The 22950-nt window shown below is 47.0% G+C and overlaps 1 protein-coding gene across 1 annotated transcript in view; it reads right to left on the bottom strand.

Moving 5' to 3' along the window:
• Positions 1-22530, bottom strand: part of LOC124550726 (proteoglycan 4) — a 190550-nt gene extending 168020 nt beyond the window's left edge. The window contains exons 1-2 of the mRNA XM_047125447.1: positions 22526-22530; positions 10259-10568 (exon numbers count right to left, since the gene is read on the bottom strand). Of these exons, the coding sequence (XP_046981403.1) occupies positions 10259-10568; positions 22526-22530 (315 nt within the window). The remainder of the gene's footprint in view (positions 1-10258; positions 10569-22525) is intronic.
• Between the last annotated feature and the right edge of the window lie 420 nt (positions 22531-22950).

Raw genomic sequence — 22950 nt, 5'->3', positions numbered from 1 at the left:
AATAACCATTCGCTCCCACTATTTTATCCCGGCTTCCTCCAAAATTTCAAAGATAGTATTGCAGTGAATATGGTCAAAAGCTTTCTCTAAATCTACAAACACTATAAAAGTAGGGATAATATGGTATACATATGCCCGCTAACTAATTGGGAAATTTTCATGAAACATTTTGATGCCTTATTGTGCTGTCTGTCAGACAGAAAGAAGGCATTTTTGATTTGTGGTGCTTTCAATGCGAATTTCTTGAAGGAATCTGAGAGGAACAGTGATCTTGAGGTGCTGCTCGCCACATATAACTTTTTATGAGCAAGAAATTTATGTGAATGTACGTTTGGAGTACATCATTGTATGGCAGTGAAACATGGACTGTGAGAAAACCGGAACAGAGGAGAATCGAAGCATTTGAAATGTGGTGCTACAGAAGAATGTTGAAATAAAAGTGGACTAGTGAGGTCAGGATTGAGGAGGTTCTGTCAGAAATGGAGATGGAAGGAGTATATGGAAGGAGAGACAGGATGGAAGAACATTTGTTAAAACATCGCGGAATAACTTCCATGATATTATAGAGAGCGGTAGAGGGTAAAAACTGTAGAAGAAGACAGAGACTGGAATACATCCAGCAAATAATTGAGGACGTAGGCTGCAAGTGCTACTCTGAGACGAAGTGGTTGGCACAGAAGAGGAATTCGTTGCGCGCTGCATCAAACGAGTCAGAAGACTAATGACTCAAAAAAAAAAAAAAAAAAAAAAAAAAAAAAGAATCACTGCCAGAATATCTCAAGATAGTGCTAAACTGATAGTGTATTCATAGGTTAGTGTTTGCCAAGATGCTCTTCTTTTGAGTGGTATACCTGTCCTGTCAATGATTCTATGAAGTTTTCCTATAGGTTAGTGTATTCAGAGGTTAGACGCGTTCCTAGATGAAACGTCGTACCATGATGCATAGGTAGTCGCGTTACAGAACCCATCTATTTATGCAGTCAGAAACACTCAAAGAAAAAAGTGGGGCTAGTTACTGAAAATATTGTTGAAGATTTTAAAGAAAGAATCTGACTGGGGTGAAATTTACAGCGAGTCTAATGCCACCGAGTCTAGTACCCTAAAAATGTAAAAGAGAAATCCAAAAAGTAGCTAGAACAAGTACAGATACAAAAGCACTTTTATGTTATGTACAGTACTGTAAATTATAAGAAAATTTCTGAAAAAGGTCGAGGAGTTTGTAGATCTCGTCAGTAACTGTGTTTGGTCCTACAAAAGAATAAAGCCTTTGAAGAGCTCCCTTTTCTTGATTATCTGAAACAGTTTTCCACAGATGCACTTCTTTTGAGTGATACGCCTGTTCTGTCAATGATTCTATAAGGTCTTCCTACTGGTCGCCACTTCCATGACTTGCTTGTCCCTAACCTACACCGGAAGTCCTATCGGGGAAAGGGGCCTACAGCTTAACGTGGAATCCGAACGACGTGTTATTTCTGGCAAATGTGCATTGCATTGGGAGGTGAATGACAGGTTAAAGGCAGACTGAAAAAAATCCGTCGTTTGACACGGATTCAATGCCGCTACCTTTGGGTTCCCAGGCACGCGCTTTACCACAGTTGAGCTGGCTTTATTTGTCTTACGCCAACAACGGAAAGCAGTGGTACCTGTGAAAGGCGCGTACAGTTCCCTTCTCCGTAGATCTTGCAACAGCTGCAGGTGAAAGTGGCAAATGGCGAGTGGGGTAAGAAACAGTCTGCGTGCTTAATTAACGACCGGCTGCCGCGTCATTACTCTGCTCATTGATTGTGCCAACAGCTGCCGCAGCAGAAATACCACAAGGAAAAACGGTGGACGCTGCATTTCTCAATAGGTCTCACGTAACACACTGCCTATAGATCAAGCAGCCAAATCAAGGGCACCCGGTAAACAGAAGCAAAGTTCAGCTAACGAAGGTCGCAGGAATAAGAGAGCAAGCCAAATGGTTGAAAAAATAGATCCACGCGTCGCTCCAGTCCGTAATAACGGTCGAAAACCGACGCGCGGAGCTGCCCACAATTATCTGCCATCTATTCTGTATTTATTTGTAAAAATCATTGTATGTGTGCACATTCCACGTCTCCTCCTAAAACCACTGGATCGATTTCAACTACACTTGTGACTGGATGTCAATTAATATTGAACTATAAGAAATAAAATCGTCACGACGTCTGAACGGTTTGCCTTAGAATATTCAAATTGCGCAGTTGGGCGCAGGCCATGAGGGGAATTAGTATGGTTTTATGTAGGGACGAAACCCACTTTCATTTGGATGGGATCGTCAATAAGCAAAATTGGAGCATTTGTAGGACTGAGAATTCGCACTTCGCAATCTAGAAGTCTCTCCATTCTCAATGGGTGGCTCTGTCCAGTCACGGAATAATCGGTGTGATATTCCTCGATGGTACAGTGACTACCGAGTTGTTCGTGAAGGATTTGGAAGATGATTTCATCCCAGTTATCCAAAGTGACCCTGATTTCGACAGCATGTGGTTCATGCAAGACGGAGCTCGATGCCATCGAAGTGTTTGATGTCCTGGAGGAGCACTTTGGGGACCCAATTCTGATTCCGGGGTACCCAGAGCATACTGGCATGGATCTCGACTGGCCGCCATATTCTCCGGATCTGAAGATTCCTTGGAGTGGGGGTATAGTAAAGACGAGGTGTACAGCAATAACCTCAAGACCATTGCTGAGCTGAAATCATCAATTCCGGCCGTCATCGACAGCATCGATGTTCCGACACTACAGTGGGTCATGCAGGATTTCGCTATTCGTCTGCCCCACATCACCGCTAATGATTGCAGGCATATTGAACATGTCATAACCTAAATCCGAATATGAGTAGAGACGTTTACGTGTTGAATAAAGTGAATAAAGTGGATAGACGCCGTAGTTTGTAACTAACTTAAGCTTTTTCATATAGTTCAATAATTGTCACCTTGTACATTGTCACCAGTTGTCTGCAAAGATGCATTGTGGGGCTAAGAACCACTCACCTGCCATAGGGGTGGGGGTGAAAAGGGGGTGGGAAACAACCAAAATTCAAGCGTATTTGGAGAAATTCCAACCAAATTTTGCGTTTACATGATTATTGATGTGGACCCGGCAAATGCGCAATGGGTAGGACATTTAGAAATGGACATTTTCCCGGGAATTCCAACAAAACATCTTTTTTTAAAGTACTTTTTAAAATTTTTGCTGCTAGAATGTTTAATTTTCCAATTAAAATAAGGGATGGGACGATAGTCCCGATATTAGAAGTCAGTAAATGTTGAGTTTAAACATACATATGTCATTCAATGCCGTAATTGCTAAGAATGAAAGGAAATAAGAGAGGAACATCTTTTTTAGTACCATTCCAACTTGCTGCCCCAAGGAAGACTGATTGCTACCGGCTGCCGCTACTTATTTGCAATCTCCTTTCTATTTTTACCAGGCTCGCTCTTCTCTCTCTTTCTCGCTCTCTGCCTCCCCCCCGCCCCCCCCCCCCCCCCCCCCCCACACACACATACACATTCCGCATTGATCAGCTGTGTTGAGAGAAGCCGGTATTAACCAAAACTGTCCTTAGGTGATCACTTTGTAACGGAACACTCTTTATAATGCATTTCAAATCTCTAAATATTACTGAAGAATGACTATTGATAGCAAAATTTTTACTGAATGTATTAAACAGTTGTCAGTTTCTTGACAACATATTGTATTCTAAAATGTTAAACTGTTTTCAGTGAAAAAAACAAAAAATGCTTCATTGTCAGATTAGCGACATTTAAGACAGACTATAGTTTTCTGTTTATCTACTTTCGTGTGACTGCACTGTTGTGAAGATAAAACGAGAACACTAATATAAAAAAGACTTAATAACAAAGAATGGATGCCTAAGACGATGGAATCGTTGCTTTCCGATACTAGTCGATTCCTAGACAAGCGGCAGTTCTAGGACTCGGGGAATCGGAATAGGCACATGACTCATTCCTAATTAATATCGTTATGGATAAAGTAGCTTTAAATTTTTGCAGAAGTATAGTATAAATAAAAATCTTACCTTCAGGCTACGTACTTAATATAAAGTATCGTACTTTATTTCAAGAATTAAGAAGAATGTTTTTATTACACGTTGTGATCAAAAGTATCCCGACACCTGGCTGAAAATGACTTACAAGTTCGTGGCGCCCTCCATCGGTAATGCTGGAATTGAATATGGTGTTGGCCCACCGTAAGCCTTGATGACAGCTTCCTTTCTCGGAGGCATACTTTCAGTCAGCTGCTGGGAGGTTTCTTGGAGAATGCGAGCCCATTCTTCACGGAGTGCTGCACTGAGGAGAGGTATCGATTTAGGTCAGTGAGGCCTGGCACGAAGTCGGCGTTCCAACATCCCAAAGGTGTGCTATAGGATTACGGTCAGCTCTCCGTGCAGGCCAATCATTTACAGGGATGTTACTGTCGTGTAACCATTCCGCCACAGGCCGTGCGTTATGAACAGGTGCTTGATCGTGTTGAAAGATGCAATCGCCATTCCCGAATTGCTCTTCAACAGTGGGAAGTTGCTTAAAACATCAATGTAGGCCTGTGCTGTGATAGCGTCACGTAAAACAACGAGGGGTGCAAGCCCCCGCCATGAAAAACACGACCACACCATAACACCACCGCCACCGAATTTTACTGTTTGCACTGCACACGCTGGCAGAGGACGTTCAGCGGGCATTCGCCATACCCACACCCTGCCATCGGATCGCCACATTGTGTACCGTGATTCGTCACTCCACGCAACGTTTCTCCACTATTCAATCGTCCAACGTCTAAGCTCCGTACACCAAGCGAGGCGTCGTTTGGCATTTACCGGCGTGATGGGTGGCTTATGAGCAGATGCTCGACCATGAAATCCTAGTTTTCTCACCTCCCGCGTAACTGTCATAGTACTTGCAGTGGATGCTGATAGAGTTTGTAATTGCTGTGTGATGGCCTGGACAGATGTCTGCCTATTACACGTTACGACCTTCTTCAAACTGTCGGCAGTCTCTGTCAGTCAACAGTGGAGGTCGGCCTGTACGCTTTTGTGCTGTATGTGCCCCTTCACGTGATAATAATTCATAGACAGCTCGTCCTCAACTGCGGGCACAAAAAAGATCCGCTACAGTAACTTTAAGCGTATGGTACGCTGCCCCTCTCACTTGGACAAATTATTTTTTGAGGTTATAATTGAGGCTTTCATAGTCACAGTTCGTAGACACCGAAACTGGCCACCTACCGCAATCCGAAAAAGATCAAGTACATTCCTTCTCACTTGAACAAATTATTTTTTGAAGTTATGATTCAGTCAGTGTACTCGCAAATGTGATGGTCTGCGATCATTTCATGATAGTGCGACGTATGCGTGCAATGGGGAAGGTTCAAAAATCGGTATCGCATGCCGCACAAAAATCAGAAGGTGGCCATATGTGCATTTCTGGTGGCTCGCCGTGATTTGGCTCGTGAACAACAGCGACCATTGCTATCCTGTAGAGAAATGGTGTTTTTATGCTAACTTAAGGAAAAGAAAGGTAGTAGTATCGGTGTAGTGTCTACGAATTGCTTCCCGGAGAGTTAACCATCCCTGCTGACCTTTATTCAAATGGTTCAAATGGCTCTGAGCACTATGGGACTTAACTTCTAAGGTCATCAGTCCCCTAGAACTTAGAACTACTTAAACCTAACTAACCTAAGGACGTCACACACATCCATGCCCGAGGCAGGATTCGAACCTGCGACCGTAGCGGTCACGCGGTTCCAGACTGTAGCGCCTAGAAACGCACGGCCACCCCGGCCGGCCGCTGACCTTTATTGTCAACAGCTGAAACGTCTTGTAGACGCGTTCCAAGAAGAACGACAAGGAAGAGTGAGTGAAGCGGTCTGCTCCACGATAACGCCTGCCCGCATTCTGCTAGGCCGTTTCCGATAAAGATTTTACCTACTAGTGGTTTGCAATAAAGCTGCGATTACGGTCCGTAGATTTCGAACTATATCCCGATTATGATATTTCTACTACTCAGGATGCTACAAACACATGTTTTCTTTTGAATATATTACGGGAGTGAGAGTGATCAAAATGGTTCAAATGGCTCTGAGCACTATGGGACTTAACAGCTATGGTCATCAGTCCCCTAGAACTTAGAACTACTTAAACCTAACTAACCTAAGGACAGCACACAACACCAAGCCATCAAGAGGCAGAGAAAATCCCTGACCCCGCCGGGAATCGAACCCGGGCGTGGGAAGCGAGAACGCTACCGCACGACCACGAGCTGCGGACTGAGAGTGATCAATGTGTTACAAATGTTTGCTATCAAAAACAGTCTTGATCACAATTTACTGTAGTAATTCTCCAGCAGGAGGTTCTTACTCATTGGTCTGAAGATGACGACAGTAGTGGTCGAAATCGGTCACCGTAGTAAATAAATTTTGATCAAGACTGTTTTTGATAGTAAACATTATCTTTTCGACTAAACGTGTCAGTTTCTCACATTCCATATTTTGTGTCTCAGAGCGTAGAAGCTGGCCACTGTGGCCGAGCGGTTCTAGGCGCTTCAGTCCAGATCCGCGCTGCTGCTACGGTCGCAGGTTCGACTGTCATCCGAGGTCTGTACGTTCGGGCGCTGAGATGGACCCTACTATAGAATGCGGACTCAGTGGTGTACTGATCTGTAAAGATCGGCCATCTTCGGCCGATGTCGATACAACTGTGGCCGCAGTCTGAACCGACACCGTACATTGAGGCGACCCAAGTCAAAGGTTACCTTCTAATATCGTCTCGGACCTCCTTTTGCCCGCAGCAGCTCGATGTGGGATGGACTCAACAGGTCGTTCGAAGTACCCTGCAAAAATACTGAGGCATGCTGCCTATACTATGATCCATAATTGCGAAAGTGTTGCCAGCGCAGAATTTTGTGTAGGAACTGACCTCTAACTTATCTCCCATAAATGTTTCATGGCATTTATCTCGGGCGATCTGGGTGGCCAAGCCATTTGCTCGGATTGTGGTGCATATTCTTCAAACCAATCACGAACAACTGTGGCCTGCTGACAGGGTGCATTGTCGTCTCTAAAAATTCCATCGTTGTTTGGGAACATGACGTCCATGAATGGCTGCAAATGGTCTCCAAGTAACCGAACATAACCATTCTCAGTCAATGATCGATTGAATTGGATCAGAGGATTTACTCCATTTCACCGTTATGGAGCCATCACCTGCTTGCACTGTGCCTTGTTGACAACTTGGCTCATAGCTTCGTGGAGTTTGTGCCACACTCGAACCCTACCATCAGCTCTTACCAATTGAAATTGGGACTCCTCTGACCAGTCCACGGTTTTCCAGTCGTCTAGAGTCCAACCGATGTGCTCACGATCCCAAGAGAGACGCTGCGGGCGATGTCGTCCTCTTAGCAGAGGTACTCGCGTCGGTCGTCTGCTGCCATAGCCCATTAACGCCAAATTTCGCTGTATTGTCCTAACGGATACGTTCGTACTACGTTCCACGTTGATTTCTGCAGTTACTTCAGGCAGTGTTGCTTGTTTGCTAGCACCGACAACTCTACGCGAACGCTGCTGCTCTCGGAGGTTAAGTGAGGGCCTTCGGTCATTGCGCTGTCCGTGGTGAGAGTTACCGCCAGAAATTTGGTATTCTTAGCGTACTCTTGACGTTGTGGATTTCCTAAATCCGTCGGCACACGGACCGTGCATCCGAACGTTGAGCGTTGAGCGTGCCGAGTTTCTGACGTCATAGCGTGGAATAGCACGCTCGGGAGTCTTTCCCAACGTGCAGAGCAGTATCTGGCATGTCAGATATTCTGAGCGTGCGTCTGAGCGTTGACCAATGAGATGGCACAACGCCACTACGTCACACACACGCCATCTCCCTTCAGTACAGAGTTGTGAGGCGCCATATTGGCCTTCATTTCATATAAATGAATGCCAATATGGCGCCTCACAACTCTGTACTGAAGGGAGATGGCGTGTGTGTGACGTAGTGGCGTTGTGCCATATATATATATGTCGTTTCTGGGCACCAACAAATTGAGAATCACTGCAAAACCCGTTGTTAACTGTGTGATTCGTTCCAATAAAATAATGAGAAGCATGATATTCGTGGCAAAAGAATTATTGTAATTTGCGTATTATGCGAGTAGGCTATTTGAAGGCAGCAACTCGCTGAAGATCCACCCAAAACGCATTGTTATTGGTACAATTTGTTATAATTAAATTTCAATTTTCAGCAAAAGGTAACGGAATATGATTAGACGCAGAAGGTGAGATGTTGGTTTAGTTTAGCCGGCACGGTAGCTCAGCGTGTTCGGTCAGAGGGCTGCGTGCTCTCTGTAATAAAAAAAAAAAACTGAGTCAAGGAACGCAACGAGCGCAACGAACTACATCGAACAAAATGAAAAAAAAAACCAGCGTAATGACTAGCGTTACTGTACTGTTTTGAAATGTTTGTTGGGGCAGTGGTTCGCGTCTTGACACTTCCAAATTTTTTCCTAACATTCGCGTTTTATTGGGTTCTGATACTTTATTATTAGTTTAATATACGAGTATACTATAATATTTGATGTTATGTAAATATAAGTTCACCTTTTTTGAGGGGTGACTTTCTTCGATTGTCTTAATCTACAGGACAGCTTGCGCTACTTGAATAAAGGTATTTTGCTTCTTTTTCTTTTACGCTTCGTAATTCACATGTTGCAAAGATTCTGCTACCGGGTAGGAACAGTGATCAAGTAAGACTGAGCTTAGCCGGCCGCGGTGGTCTAGTGGTTCTAGGCGCGCAGTCCGGAACCGCGGGACTGCTACGGTCGCAGGTTCGAATCCTGCCTCGGGCACGGACGTGTGTGATGTCCTTAGGTTAGTTAGGTTTAAGTAGTTCTAAGTTCTAGGGAACTGATGACCACAGATGTTAAGTCCCATAGTGCTCAGAGCCATTTGAACCATTTGAAGACTGAGCTTGAGGTTGTACTAAAATGTGGAAATGATGAAATAGTGTTTATCTTATGCGGAGAAGTATTCCAAATTTGTAACGCACTGTTTGTAATGGAACTTTTATAAGCCTGTCTCCTTTTGTATTGAACATGATACTTTCCTTTTCGTGGGCTATGGAGGAAATGTGCGTTTTAATAGAGGTGACGTGGGAATTTTACGCGCGCCCGTTGAGTAAACAGTGTGGTTTACGAACTAGAAACAGCCCTCAACTGCTGCTGGAGTGCGTTGCGATCGCGTATACCACGTTGGAGCCCACGTACCGTATGCACAAGTCGCATCGTTCCTGAGCGTTCAGCAGCACGTTGAACTTGGCACGCTCAACGCTAACGTTCGACAGCACGGTCCGTGTGCCGACGGCTTAAGGATCTCAACCCTAAGACTAAACTCCAATTGTATAAGGCAACGGTGGAACCCACAATGTTATATGGCTCCGCCTCGTGGGGAACTACGTGCGTCTCCAACTACAACAAACTCCAAGCGCTGCAAAACATTTACTATCGATGGATCACCGGAGCTCCATGGTGGACAAGAAACGTCGACATCCGTACCGCACTCCACGAGACCACTATACAAGACAAGGTCCATGACAAGGCTCTACGAATTTTTGACAAGATCGATCCCCTTAGGGACGAAGTTCGACAATTAGTATCGGCAGGAACGGTAAAAAAAAAAAAAGAAAAAATGGCTCTGAGCACTATGGGACTTAACATCTGAGGTCATCAGTCCCCTAGAACTTAGACCTACTTAAACCTACCTAACCTAAGGTCATCCCACACATCCATGCCCGAGGCAGGATTCGAACCTGCGACCGTAGCGGCCACGCGGTTCCGGACTGAAGCGCCTAGAACCGCTCGGCCACAACGGCCGGCAACGGTAAACCCTGCAAGATGGCACAAGTATCGAGTAGCGAAGTCAATAACGTTTCACCCCCATAGGCAATCTGTCATAACACGAGGAAGCAGTCACACATAACAGCCTCGACACATTTCGCCCTCCACAGCAGATAGGCATTACCAAAGACAGCAGGCTAAAGGACTCATTGAGTGCCCAAGCCTAACTGAATGTGTGATAAAGTTCCTTTTATCCTTACATCCCATCCTAGAAAAATAAGTCATCAAGGATGATCTCTTCAGCCCACACTACACAGTAAAAAAAAAAAAATTGTCACCTCAGTGTTTATGGGGACGGTTGCTTGTCGGACACTCCGTGAGAATGCACTGCCCCGTCTCACCGGGTACAGGTAGACCAGCCGGTCGGCCCCGCCGCGGGGTTCTTGCACTGTGTGCAGTGACGCAACAGGCGGTGTGTCCTGGCTTCGTATGTGGGTCAGCGGCTCGTGCGTACACAGCCACCAGCAGCGCCGCGAGCTGCGGTCTGGACTTTCTTTTTGTTTTTGCGCAGAAGAAAGTAGCCGCGCCAGCCGCTTTCTCAAGGACGGCAGCCGGCAGCACGCGAGGTCTGCGCGGCCGATTCGGTGAGTCCAGGGACCCTGTGACGTCACGATGCCGAGCGCTCGCGCCTCACAACCAGCGGCAGGTGTTCTGGCCAGAGTTTCTCCGTATAAACACAACAGATACTCATAACAGAGACTTTGGTCATAAGTAATACACTCGTGCTCATAAATTAAGGATAATTGCAGAACGTGGTGCCACACAACGTGGCGCTACACAAAACTGGCGCTAGTAGCATAGGCACATAGGGAACACAGACGACACAAATCTGTAAGTCCACGGTATTGATGATAAGTTGACAAAACCGTCCCGAAACACACGTCCTACAAAACGCCACTGATTTCTGCGCATGTACCCCAGCGTATGATCACCGTGCACACGTACACAGGCCGCACAACGGGTTGGCATACTCTGGATCAGGTGGTCGCGCAGCTGCTGGGGTATAGCCTCCCATTCTTGCACCAGTGCCTATCGAAGCTCCTGAAGTGTCTTAGGGGTTTGAAGACGTGCAGCGATACGTCGACCGAGAGCATCCCAGACGTGCTCGATGGGGTTCAGGTCTGGAAAACAGGCAGGCCACTCCATTCGCCTGATATCTTCTGTTTCAAGGTACTCCTCCACGATGCAGCTCGGTGGGTCCGTGTGTTATCATCCATAAGGAGGAAGATGGGACCCACTGCATCCCTAAAAAGGCGGACATACTGGTGCAAAGACATGCAGGGGTGTACATGCACAATTATAATCCCACCCCACACCATGAAACCACGGCCTCCATACAGGCCCCTTTCAAGGACATTAATGGGTAGGTATCTGGTTCCTGGTTCACGCCAGATGAAAACCTGGCGAGAATCACTGTTCAGACTATACCTGGATTCGTTCGTGAACATAACCTGGGACCACTGTTCCAATGACCATGTATTGTGTTGCTGACACCAAGCTTTACGGGCTCTCCTGCGACCAGGGCTAAGTGGAATGCACCTTCCAGGTCTCCGGGCGAATAAATCATGTCTGTTCAGTCGTCTGTAGACTGTGTGTGGAGACAACTGTTCCAGTGGCTGCGGTAAGGTCTCGAGCAAGTCTACCTGCAGTACTCTGCTGCCTTCTGCGGGCACTGATGGTGAGATATCGGTCTTCTTGTGGTGTTGTACACTGCGGACGTCCCGTACTGTAGCGCCTGGACACGTTTCCTGTCTGCTGGTATCGTTGCCATAAACTTGAGATCACACTTTGTGGCACACGGAGGCCCCGAGCTACAACCTGCTGTGTTTGACCAGCCTCCAGTCGCCCTAGTATTCTACCCCTCATAACCTCATCAGTATATGTTCTTTGAGCCATTTTCAGCACACAGTCACCATTAGCACACACAGTCACCATTAGCATGTCTGAAAACGTCTGCACACTTACTCGCTGCACCGTAATTTGACATGCACCAAACACCTCTGCGCATGTGGACAGCTGCCACCGCCACCGTGCGACGACCGCAGGTCAAATGCACCGCATGGTCATACCCAGAGGTAATTTAAACAGGCAAACCGCACAACAGAGCGTTGTTTCACCATGTATCAGCATTATCCTTAATTTATGAGCATGAGTGTATATGCCCCTTCACTATTTCACAGTATGCCAACGCTTGGGTAGCTTTACGATTCCGCGACTGCAGTAAGAACGTAATTTCGAGGCGAAGAATTCGTCGAGTCATTTTCGGAGCGCATTTTTGTCCGGAAAGGAGTTATTTGAAGTTTTTTCGATCGAGGGTGGAAAAGGCAAAAATCTGAGTACGCAGGATCAGGTGAATATGGTGGGTGCCCGATGGCTTCGCAACCCAACTTCTGTATAGTGTTTTGGGGTCAGTCTAGCATAATGCGGGCGGGCGTTGTCGTGGGCTAGCATCACTTCACGCAGTCTTTCTGATCCTTGTTCTTAGATTGCTTCTGCAAGACGCCTCAGTTGGTCACAAGAAATGTCAGCAGTGATCCATAAACCTCGGGGGAACGAATTCGTACTACACAAAAGCATCGGTGTTCCACCAGATGCCTAACATTATCTTTTGTGCATTCGCGTAGGTCTTTGTACGGGCAGTTGCAGCTATGTTTGCGCTCAGACATCCGGCCGCTGTGGCACTTCAGTCAGGAACCGCGCGACTGCTACACTCGCAGGTTCGAATCCAGCCTCGGGCATGGATGTGTGTGATGTCCTTAGGTTAGTTGGGTTTAAGTAGTTCTAAGTTCTAGGGGACTGATGACCTCAGATGTTAAGTCCCATAGTACTCAGAGCCATTTGAACCATTTTTTTGCGCTCAGAAATTCCTTACTTTTCCTTATGTTAGCATAAAGACATAATTTCTTTTCACCAGTAACGACAGAGGATAGGAATGTTCAAATGTGTGTGAATTCATCGGTCTCTATACCTACACACTACTTAAACTAACTGACGCTAATAACAAGACACACACCCATGTTCGAGGGAGGATTCGAACCTCCAGGGGGAGGGGCTGCGAAATCCGTGACATGGCGCCTCAAACCACGGGGCCACTCCGCGCGGCCGACAGAGGATAGGAATGGTCGGTGATGTACACGAGACATTGATGATGAGCAAGGAGAGATGCACGTGTAGCCACCCGCTGATTTTTGTGTTTTTGGCTTAGAGCATGCGGTACACATACAGACGACTTTTGAACTTTCTCGTTGCATGCCGCTCTCCGTTCATCACATTTGGTAGCTATCGAGTACACTGGCGTGGATCATTGTGGATTAATGCGTTTAATCGGTCTTCATCACGCCTGAATGTCTTCATGAATGTGGCGAGTAACTAATGCCAAAACGATTCTCCTTAAAACGAAAAAACCAATGTCTAGTCGTGCTCTGCCCAATGGCATTATCCCCGAACTCGGTGCAAATGTTTCTGTCACCCCTCTACTGAAAAACGGAATAATATGTTCCAATTTCTTTACTTGGGAGTCCATTTTCTAGCGGCCATAGCTTCAGTCACTATCTCCAAATAATAGTTAAACTCAAGCAGAACGGTGAACTACAAATAAAAAATGAGACTCGATGAAGGAACTCACAGCAACGGGATTACTAACGTGGAAAACAGAAACGCTACGAACTTTTGCACCAACCCAATATGTTCATAGTCCAAGCCACGACTGTTGTTTGCAGTGTACTGCAAAACTTGAGACATCTACATCTGCACTCTGTAAAACACCCTGAAGTGCGTGGTAGAGGATACGTCCCATTGAACCAGTTTTAGGACTTCTTACCGTTCCATTCACATATGGTGCTCGTGAAGAAGTCTTCCGATAGCTACAGGGGCAATACGTACGGCGTTGTGGAATATTCCTAGATTCATCACTTCGAACTGGTTCTTGACGCTTTGTAAGTAGTCTTTCTGGCGATAGTTTGTGTGTATCTTCAAGAATCTGCCACTTCTGTTTCTTCAGCATCTCCATGACACACCGCCACGGGTGTAACAAGTGTGCGACCATTAGTGGTCCCCTCCTCTGTATTCTGTCAATATCCCCTGTTAGTGCCTATTTGGTACGGCACCCACAAACATGAGCCATGTATTTTACATGCAATCGCTGTTGTACATTGATTCCAGGAGACGCCTGGCACGAAGTCGACGTTCCAAAACATCCCAAAGGCGTTCTACTGGATTCAGGTCAGGACTCTGTGCAGGGCAGTCTTTTAGAGGGATGTTATTAACCACTCCGCCTCAGGCCGTGCATTATGAACAGGTATTCGATCGTGTTGAAAGATCCAATCGCCATCCCCGAATTGCTCTTCGTCAGTGGGAAGTAGGTAGGTGCTTAAAACATCAATGTAGGCCTGTGCTGTGATAGTGCCACGCAAAACAACAGGTGTTGTAAGCCCCCTCCATGAAAAACACGACCACGCCGTAACACCACCGCCTCCGAATTTTACTGTTGGCACAACACACGCTGACAGATGACGTTAACCGGGCATTCGCCATAACCTCACCCTGCCATCGGATCGCCACATTGTGTACCGTGATTCGTCACTCCTCACAACGTTTTTCCACTGTTCAATCGTCCAATGTTTACGCTCCGTGCACCAAGCGGGGCGTCGTTTGGCATTTACCGGCGCGATGTGTGGCTTATGAGCAGCCGCTCGACCATGCAATCCAAGTTTTCTCACCTCCCGCCTAACTGTCACAGTACTTGCAGCGGATCCTGATGCAGTTTGGAATTCCTGTGTGATGGTCTGGATAGATGACATTACGACCATCTTCAACTACCGGCCGTCTCTGTTAGTCGACAGACGAGGTCGGCCTGTACGATTTTGTGCTGTACGTGTCCCTTCACGTTCCCACTTCACCATCACATCGGAAACAGTGGACCTAGGGATGTTTAGGAGCGTGGAAATCCCGCGTACAGACGCATGACACAAGCAACACCCAATCACCTGACCACGTTCGAAGTCCGTGAGTTCCGCGGAGCGCCCCATTCTACTGTCTCACGATGTCTAACGGCTACCGACGTCACTGATATGGAGTACATGGCAGTAGGTGGCAGCACAATGCACCTACTATGAAAAACGTATGTTTTTGGTGGTGTCCGGATACTTTTGATCACATAGGGTATGTGTAGCGTCGTTCGTTATGAAAACGTGCCCAAACGCTGAATATTTCCTCGGCGTCCACTCATCGCGTGATCCGATGCCATCATCCAAATGTGTCGAATGGCCGCCTCACTCGCCTAATTTAACCTTGCCAGACTTTTACCTGTGGAGTCGTTTGAAGGCGAGGGTGTAGTCTGACCAGCCGAGAACCTTGCAACAGTTAAAGGATCGAATCCACGATAAATGAATTCCTCCAGCAATTGCGAAATGTGTTTTCAAAGGCCGGCCGGGGTGGCCGAGCGGTTCTAGACGCTACAGTCTGGAGCCGCGCGACCGCTACGGTTGCAGGTTCGAATCCTGCCTCGTGCATGGATGTGTGTGATGTCCTTAGGTTAGTTAGGTTTAAGCAGTTCTAAGTCCTAGGGCACTGATGACCTTAGAAGTTAAGTCCCATAGTGCTCAGAGCCATTTTGTTTTCAAAAACTGGGTCAAATGAGTCGAGTATTGTGTAACAGCGAATGCTCGTCATTTTTATGATGTAGTGTGTCATAAATGAACTTGAATAAATGTTGTACCTTGTGTAAAATGTTGAACTTTGTATCTGGATTGTTTTGTGTGTTAATCGAATCCGAAATCAACAAATCTCAATGTGAAACAGCCCGTACCCATTAACTGCTGTCTGCCACCTGTTTAACCTACGACTGAACCTATGTGATTGTTCCTTTCCGTATCGCTAAAAACTGCTTCATCCACGTATTTATGTGGATTTACCGATTCCACAGCTGACACATTCATATCGTTGTCGTAGGGTACGACGATTTCTTTTTCATTTTCTGAAGTCCACGGTTTTACATTTCTGATCATTTACAGCAACTTATCAATATTTCCACCATTTTGAAATCTTATCAAGATCTGATCGAATACTAATACAGCTTTTTTCAGAAACTCTCCTTCAGTACAAACAACTGCATCACCTGCGAAGTGTCTGAAGCTGGTATTGATGTTGTCTACAAGGTCATTAACATGGGGGAGAGTGTCGCATTTTCGAACACTGGTTGTCAGACTTCAATACTTCTGTGGCGTTTGGACTGGGTGTGCAATTGAGTTATCCGTTCTTTGGCCATCCGTGCGCAGCGACCAAGCGATGCTCGAAACATATGACCTCAAAAGGCTGCGTAAAACGTTCGTGGCCAGTGGCTGCAACCATAAATCGATCCTACAGCCATGGCAACAAACGAAGCGAGATACGCAAGAAGTCGACAATCTGCAGCCAGCAGTCACTGACAGGATTCGTAAACTCTTTGTCCAGGTTCCTGTCCAGCTTGTCTTCTACAGCAGCCGCAAGATCCAGGATGGGCCAGCCTCCACCCTGGACAAGACAGGTGCTTTACACTCTGCAGGTGTGTACAGGGCGCAATGTCAGTGTGGAGAGGTATACATCGGTGAGACCGGCAGGCCGATGGCGTCGCACTTACAGAGAACACATGCGCTACATTCTTCTGGGGCAGCACAGCAAGTCTGCAGTGGCCCGACACCGGCAAGACAGCGGCGAGGAAATAAAATTTGACGAAACGCAAGATCAGAGAAGCCAGCGAATACTCAAACGACACAGAGAGGACGGACACGAGCTAGCCCCATGCTCCCAGCCAGCCCTCAAGAGTTCAAAAATGCTGCAAATGGCTCTGAGCACTATGGGACTTAACATCTGTGGTCATCAGTCCCCTAGAACTTAAAACTACTTAAACCTAACTAACCTAAGGACGTCACACACATCCATGCCCGGTGCAGGATTCGAACCAGCGACCGTTGTGGTCGCGGGGTTCCAGACTGAAGCGCCTAGAACCGCTCGGCCACACCGGCCGGCGGCCCTCAAGAGTCCAACCACACCTACGGCCAGCAGCAGGGAAACAGTAGCCCACGCCTCATTCACCGTTGAGCACCAATCACAGCACGAAATGCAAGAAGCAACAGACAACAGTACACTCCCAATCCCTCCACCTCAAGTGACGAATCGTAACAATTATCTTTTAATAAATCATGTTCAGTGAGCCGCAATGAAAAAAATGACTCCGTACAGCTCAAGCAAATCAGTAGAAACAGAAGAATTCCGCTGTAACCGTGGTCAAAACTTTAGGATCTCCAGTATATTTTTTTTTATAAACACATCAATAAAGGTTTTGCATCACCCCTGTTCCCAGATTTCCTGAAGATAGACGTTGACCGTGTATACTGTATCACAGACACAGTCCCTTTAACTGTTCAGAGATGTCATTAAACCCACCCAAAGATATAATCAACCATGCATGAGTAGCGCCTATTAGACTGAGGGGGTCCAACAGCCGATCAGTTCCAGTTATTTCACAGGAAAAGAGGTACACGGCTCGTGTTGTCTGTAGTTCAACCATGCCTAGATCGTCAATACCGCGGTTCGATCACGTCGGCGTTGTTACTTTGTAATAAGTAAGAATATATACGAAACTATCAGCCTCGATTGCGGTTATGAACCAATCTTTACCTAGGTTTCAACCCAAATAATTGAGCCTTCTTCAGAAGCTATACCTGAAGCTATAATTTTTCTAAGAGGGCACGGTCTGGAAATAAAACTAAAACAGCCTGAATAGAGGTAGTCACATTTTAAAATTGCGGTACATAAGTACTAAGTCAACACCAAGATTTGACTTAAGTTCTGGCGTGCGCCTCGTCTCCATGGACGCAGTGCGGTGGGCCTCGGGAGTTCACTTTGTGCCAGGAAGGGGTCTCAACAAGGGAAGTATCCAGGTGTCTCGGAGTGGACCAAAGCGATGTTGTTCGGACATGGAGGAGATACAGAGAGACACTAATTGTCGATGATATGCCTCGCTCAGGTCGCCCAACGTCTACTACTGCAGTAGATGACCGCTACCTACGGATTATGGCTTAGAGAAACAATGACAGCAACGCCTCCATGCTGAATAACGCATTTAGTGCAGCCACAGGACGTAGTGTTACGACTCAAACTGTGCGCAATAGGCTGCACGTTGCGCAACTTCACTCCCGACGTCCATGGCGAGGTCCATCTTTGCAACCACGACACCATGCAGCGCGGTACAGATGGGCCCAACAACATGCCGAATGGACTGGTCAGGATTGGCATCACGTTCTTTTCACCGATGAGTGTCGCATATGCCTTCAACCAGACAACCGTCGGAGACGTGTTTGCAGGCAACCCGGTCAGGCTGAACGCCTTAGACACACTGACCAGCGAGTGCAGGTGCTATTTTGGGGATGCATTATGTGGGGCCGAAGTAGGCCGGCGTAACGGCTGTAAGATACGTGAATGCCATCCTCCGACCGATAGTACAACCATATTGGCAGCATATTGGCGCGGCATTCGTCTTCATGGACGACAATTCGCGCCCCCGTGTTGCACATCTTTCGAATGACTTCCTTCAGGATAACGGCATCGCTCGACTAGAGTGGCCAGCATGTTTTCCAGACATGAACCCTATCGAACATGCCTGGGATAGATTGAAAACGGCTGTTTATGAACGACGTGACCCACCAACCACACTGAGGGATCTACGCCGAATCGCCGTTGAGGAGTGGGACAATCTGGACCAACAGTGCCTTGATGAACTTGTGGATGGTATGACACGACGAATACAGGCATGCATCAATGTAAGATGTGTTTCTGGGTATTAGAGGTACCGGTGTGTACAGCAGTCTGGAACACACCACTGAAGGTCTCACTGAATGGTGGTACAACATGCAATGTGTGTTTATCATGAGAAATAAAAAAGGGGCGGAAATGATGTTTATGTTGATTTCTATTTCAATTTCCTGTGCATGTTCCGGAACTCTCGGAAAGGAGGTGATGCAAAACCTTTTTTGATGTGTGTATTACGACGCGCTATCACACTCAGAAAGCTTTTATGTCAACTTACTACTTTTAGTTTCCCGACATGCGTGGTAGTTTGTAGCGCGCTGCTTGATTCAGTGATGCAGTGAGAAACCAGTGTGCCAATTTCCCGTAGCAGCAGTGAGAGCGCGTCCAGTAGCTGCGTCTCGGTGTAACGCGATTAACTGCCGGCAGACTTAAATGCTGAGCGTGCGGAATGCTCGACGCCAAGTGCCGCTTCGTGTGCGCTCACGAGGCCAGCAGGTCGCCGGTGAGAGGCCGGCAGACTCCCTCCTCCCAGGCATTAAGCTGCCTCACACCCCGTTACTCAAAACACGGCGTCCAGACTAGGAGAAAATTTCTCAGATACCGACTGTGGCGCACGGAACTACTTTTCGTTTTCAAGCCATTAAGTGAGTCTTAAATGGTAAACGCCGGCCGCCGTGGTCGTGCGGTTCTAGGCGCTGCAGTCCGGAACCGCGGGACTGCTACGGTCGCAGGTTCGAATCCTGCCTCGGGTATGGATGTGTGTGATGTCCTTAGGTTAGATAGGTTTAAGTAGTTCTAAGTTCTAGGGGACTGATGACCTGAGATGTTAAGTCCCATAGTGCTCAGAGCCATTTGAACCATTTTTTTGAAATGGTAAACCTCTCATTGATACGTTTATCTTATTGATAATGGATACCGTTGAATCCTGCTTTTTATTGATAATGGATACCGTTGAATCCTGCTTAGTCGTCGAGTTTGGGGTGTCTAGGAAACCTGTTTTCTCGGATCGCTAGACAAACAATTCAAGCAAATCGCATTAATGAGTTTTATTACAAAATGAACAATAGGCCGTAAGACAGAGCCACACAATTATAGACCTATATCGTTGATGTCAATCTTTTTGTAGAATTATGGAACATAGTTTATGCTCAAGAGTTATGACTTTTTGGAAAATGAACTTCTCCTGTATAAGAATTAACATGGATTTCGCAAACAGAGATCCTACGAAACAGCTCGCTCTGTTCCTCCATGAGATTCTCAACGGTGTTCTGGTTGATGCCGTGTTCCTTGATTTCAGTAAGGCGTTTGATACCGTGCCGCATTGCCGTTTAATCAAAAGAATTCGAGCGTACGGAGTATCCGAGCAGACTTGCGATTTGATTCAAGACTTTCTTGCAGATAGAACTCGACGTTCTTAACGGAACTACATCGAGAGATATAATGTGCGGAGTACCACAGGGGAGTGTGATAGGACCGTTGTTGTTTACGATGTGTGTAAATGATCTAGTAGAAAGTGTCGGATGCTCTTTAACGCTGTTCGCAGATGATGCAGTTGTCTACACCATAGTAGCAACGCTAGAAGTTAGTAAGAATTTGCAGAACGACCTGGAGAATTGATGGATGGTGCAGGCTCAGGTAGTTGACCCTGAACGCAAATAAAAGTAACATTTTGCGTATACATAGGAAATGAAATCCACACTGTACAGCTACACTATTGACGACAAACATCTGGAGACAGCGTATGTCGTAAAATATCTAGGCTTAACTATCCAGAGCGGCCTTAAGTAGAATGACCACATAAAACATATAATGGGGAAAGGAAGTACCAGACTAATACTGGAATAATCCACAAAAGAAATGGCTACTAAGGCGCTTGTTCGCCAGATTCTTGAGTACCGTTCATCTACTATCAGGTAGGACTAACAGAGGAGATAGAGAAGGTCCAGCGAAGAACGGAGCGTTTCGTCTCGGAATAGTTTAGTTGGCGAGAGAGCGTTACGGAGATGCTAAACAAACTCCACTGGCAGACGTTACAAGAGAGGCGTTTTGTATCACGGAGAGATTTGCTGTTGAAATTTCGGGACAGCACTTTTCAGGAGGAGTCAGACAACATACACTGCTGGTCATTAAAATTGCTACACCACGAAGATGAGGTGCTACAGCCGCGAAATTTAACCGACAGGAAGAACATGCTGTGATATGCAAATGATTAGCTTTTCAGAGCATTCACACAAGGTTGGCGCCAGTGGCGACACCTACAATATGCTGACATGAGGAAAGTTTCCAAACGATTTCTCATACACAAACGGCAGTTGACCGGCGTTGCCTCGTGAAACGTTGTTGTGATGCCGCGAGTAAGGAGGAGAAATGCGTAACATCACGTTTCCGACTTTGATAAGGGTGGGATTGTAGCCTATCGCGATTGTGGTTTATCGTATCGCGACATTGCTGCTCGCGTTGGTCGAGATCCAATGACTGTTAGTAGAATACGGAATCGGAGGGTTCAGGAGGGTAATACGGAACGCCGTGCTGGATCCCAACGGCCTCGTATCACTAGCAGTCGAGATGACAGGCATCTTATCCGCATGGCTGTAACGGATCGTGCAGCCACGTCTCGATCCCCGAGTCAACATATGGGGACGTTTGCAAGACAACAAACATCTGCACGAACAGTTGGACGACGAATGCAGCAGCATGGACTATCAGCTCGGAGACCATGGCTGCGGTTACCCTTGACGCCGCATCACACACAGGAGCGCCTGCGATGGTGTACTCAACGACGAACCTGGGTGCACGAATGGCATTTTTTCGGGTGAATCCAGGTTCTGTTTACATCATCGTGATGGTCGCATCAGTGTTTGGCGACGTCGCGGTGAACGCACATTGGAAGTGTGTATTCGTCATCCCCGTAGTGGCGTTTCACCCGGCGTGATAGTATGGCGTGCCATTGGTTACACGTCTCGGTCACCTCTTCTTCGCATTGACGGCGCTTTGAACAGTGGACGTTACATTTCAGATGTGTTACGGCCCGTGGCTCTACCCTTCATTCGATCCCTGCGAAACCCCACATTTCAGCAGGATAATGCACGACCGCATGTTGCAGGTCCTGTACGGGCCTTTCTGGATACAGAAAATGTTCGACTGCTTCCCCGGCCAGCACATTCTCCAGATCTCTCACCAAATGAAAACGTCTGGTCAATGGTGGCCGAGCAACTGGCTCGTCACAATACGCCAGTCACTACTGTTGATGAACTGTGGTATCGTGTTGAAGCTGCATGGCCAGATCTACCTGTACACGCCATCCAAGCTCTGTTCGACTCATTGCTGAGGCGTATCAAGGCCGTTATTACGGTCAGAGATGGTTGTTCTGGGTACTGATTTCCCAGGATCTATGCACCCAAATTGCGTGAAAATGTAATCACATGTCAGTTCTAGTATAATATATTAATCCAATGAATACCCGTTTATCATCTGTACTTCTTCTTGGTGTAGCAATCTTAATGGCCAGTAGTGTATATATGAGTAATGCTCGTGGGTTTGCCGATAACTGCTATAACTGGGTCTTTTTGGGGTGTATTGGCGACTGGAGGTAGTGTGCGACGACGACGTACGCGTGTACACTGGCATGCTGCGAGTCGCGTACGCAGCGGCGTGTTTGCACGCGTGTGTTCACCGCTGCCCAGGGAGAGGAGAGACGCGTGGTGCTTGCACACGGCCGCTAAGTGGCTGGAGACCCCGACTAAGCACGGCACGGCGCTCCACTACAGTTAGGCGGCGCGGCGCGAGCCAGGAACTGCACGCCACGGGCGTCTCCAGCTCACCTCATCTCCCAGCTACCGCCCGTTACCTGGCACCTACCTGCTGCCGTCTCGCCACAAAAGAGGCAACTCTGCTGGGGAACAAAAACTGCAGGGCAAGGCAGGCAGGAGGATGTATCCAGCAAGTAACTGGGGCGTTGCGTAGTGACGCGAAGAAGAGAATAGAAACAGTCGATGCAGCCGATTCTTACAAGGGAACCTCCCCATCCCACCCCCCTCAGATTTAGTTATAAATTGGCACAGTGGATAGGCCTTGAAAAACTGAACACAAATCAATCGAGAAAACAGGAAGAGGTTGTGTGGAACTATGAAAAAAATAAGCAAAATATACAAACTTAGTAGTCCATGCGCAAGATAGGCAACATCAAGGATAGTGTGAGCTCAGGACCGCCGTGGTCCCGTGGTTAGCGTGAGCAGCTGTGGAACGG

Source organism: Schistocerca americana, chromosome 9 (genome assembly GCF_021461395.2).
Source record: "Schistocerca americana isolate TAMUIC-IGC-003095 chromosome 9, iqSchAmer2.1, whole genome shotgun sequence".
Lineage (NCBI taxonomy): Eukaryota > Metazoa > Arthropoda > Insecta > Orthoptera > Acrididae > Schistocerca > Schistocerca americana.
The sequence above is the reverse complement of the archived record's forward strand: the minus strand, read 5'-3'. Positions and strand labels throughout refer to the sequence as shown.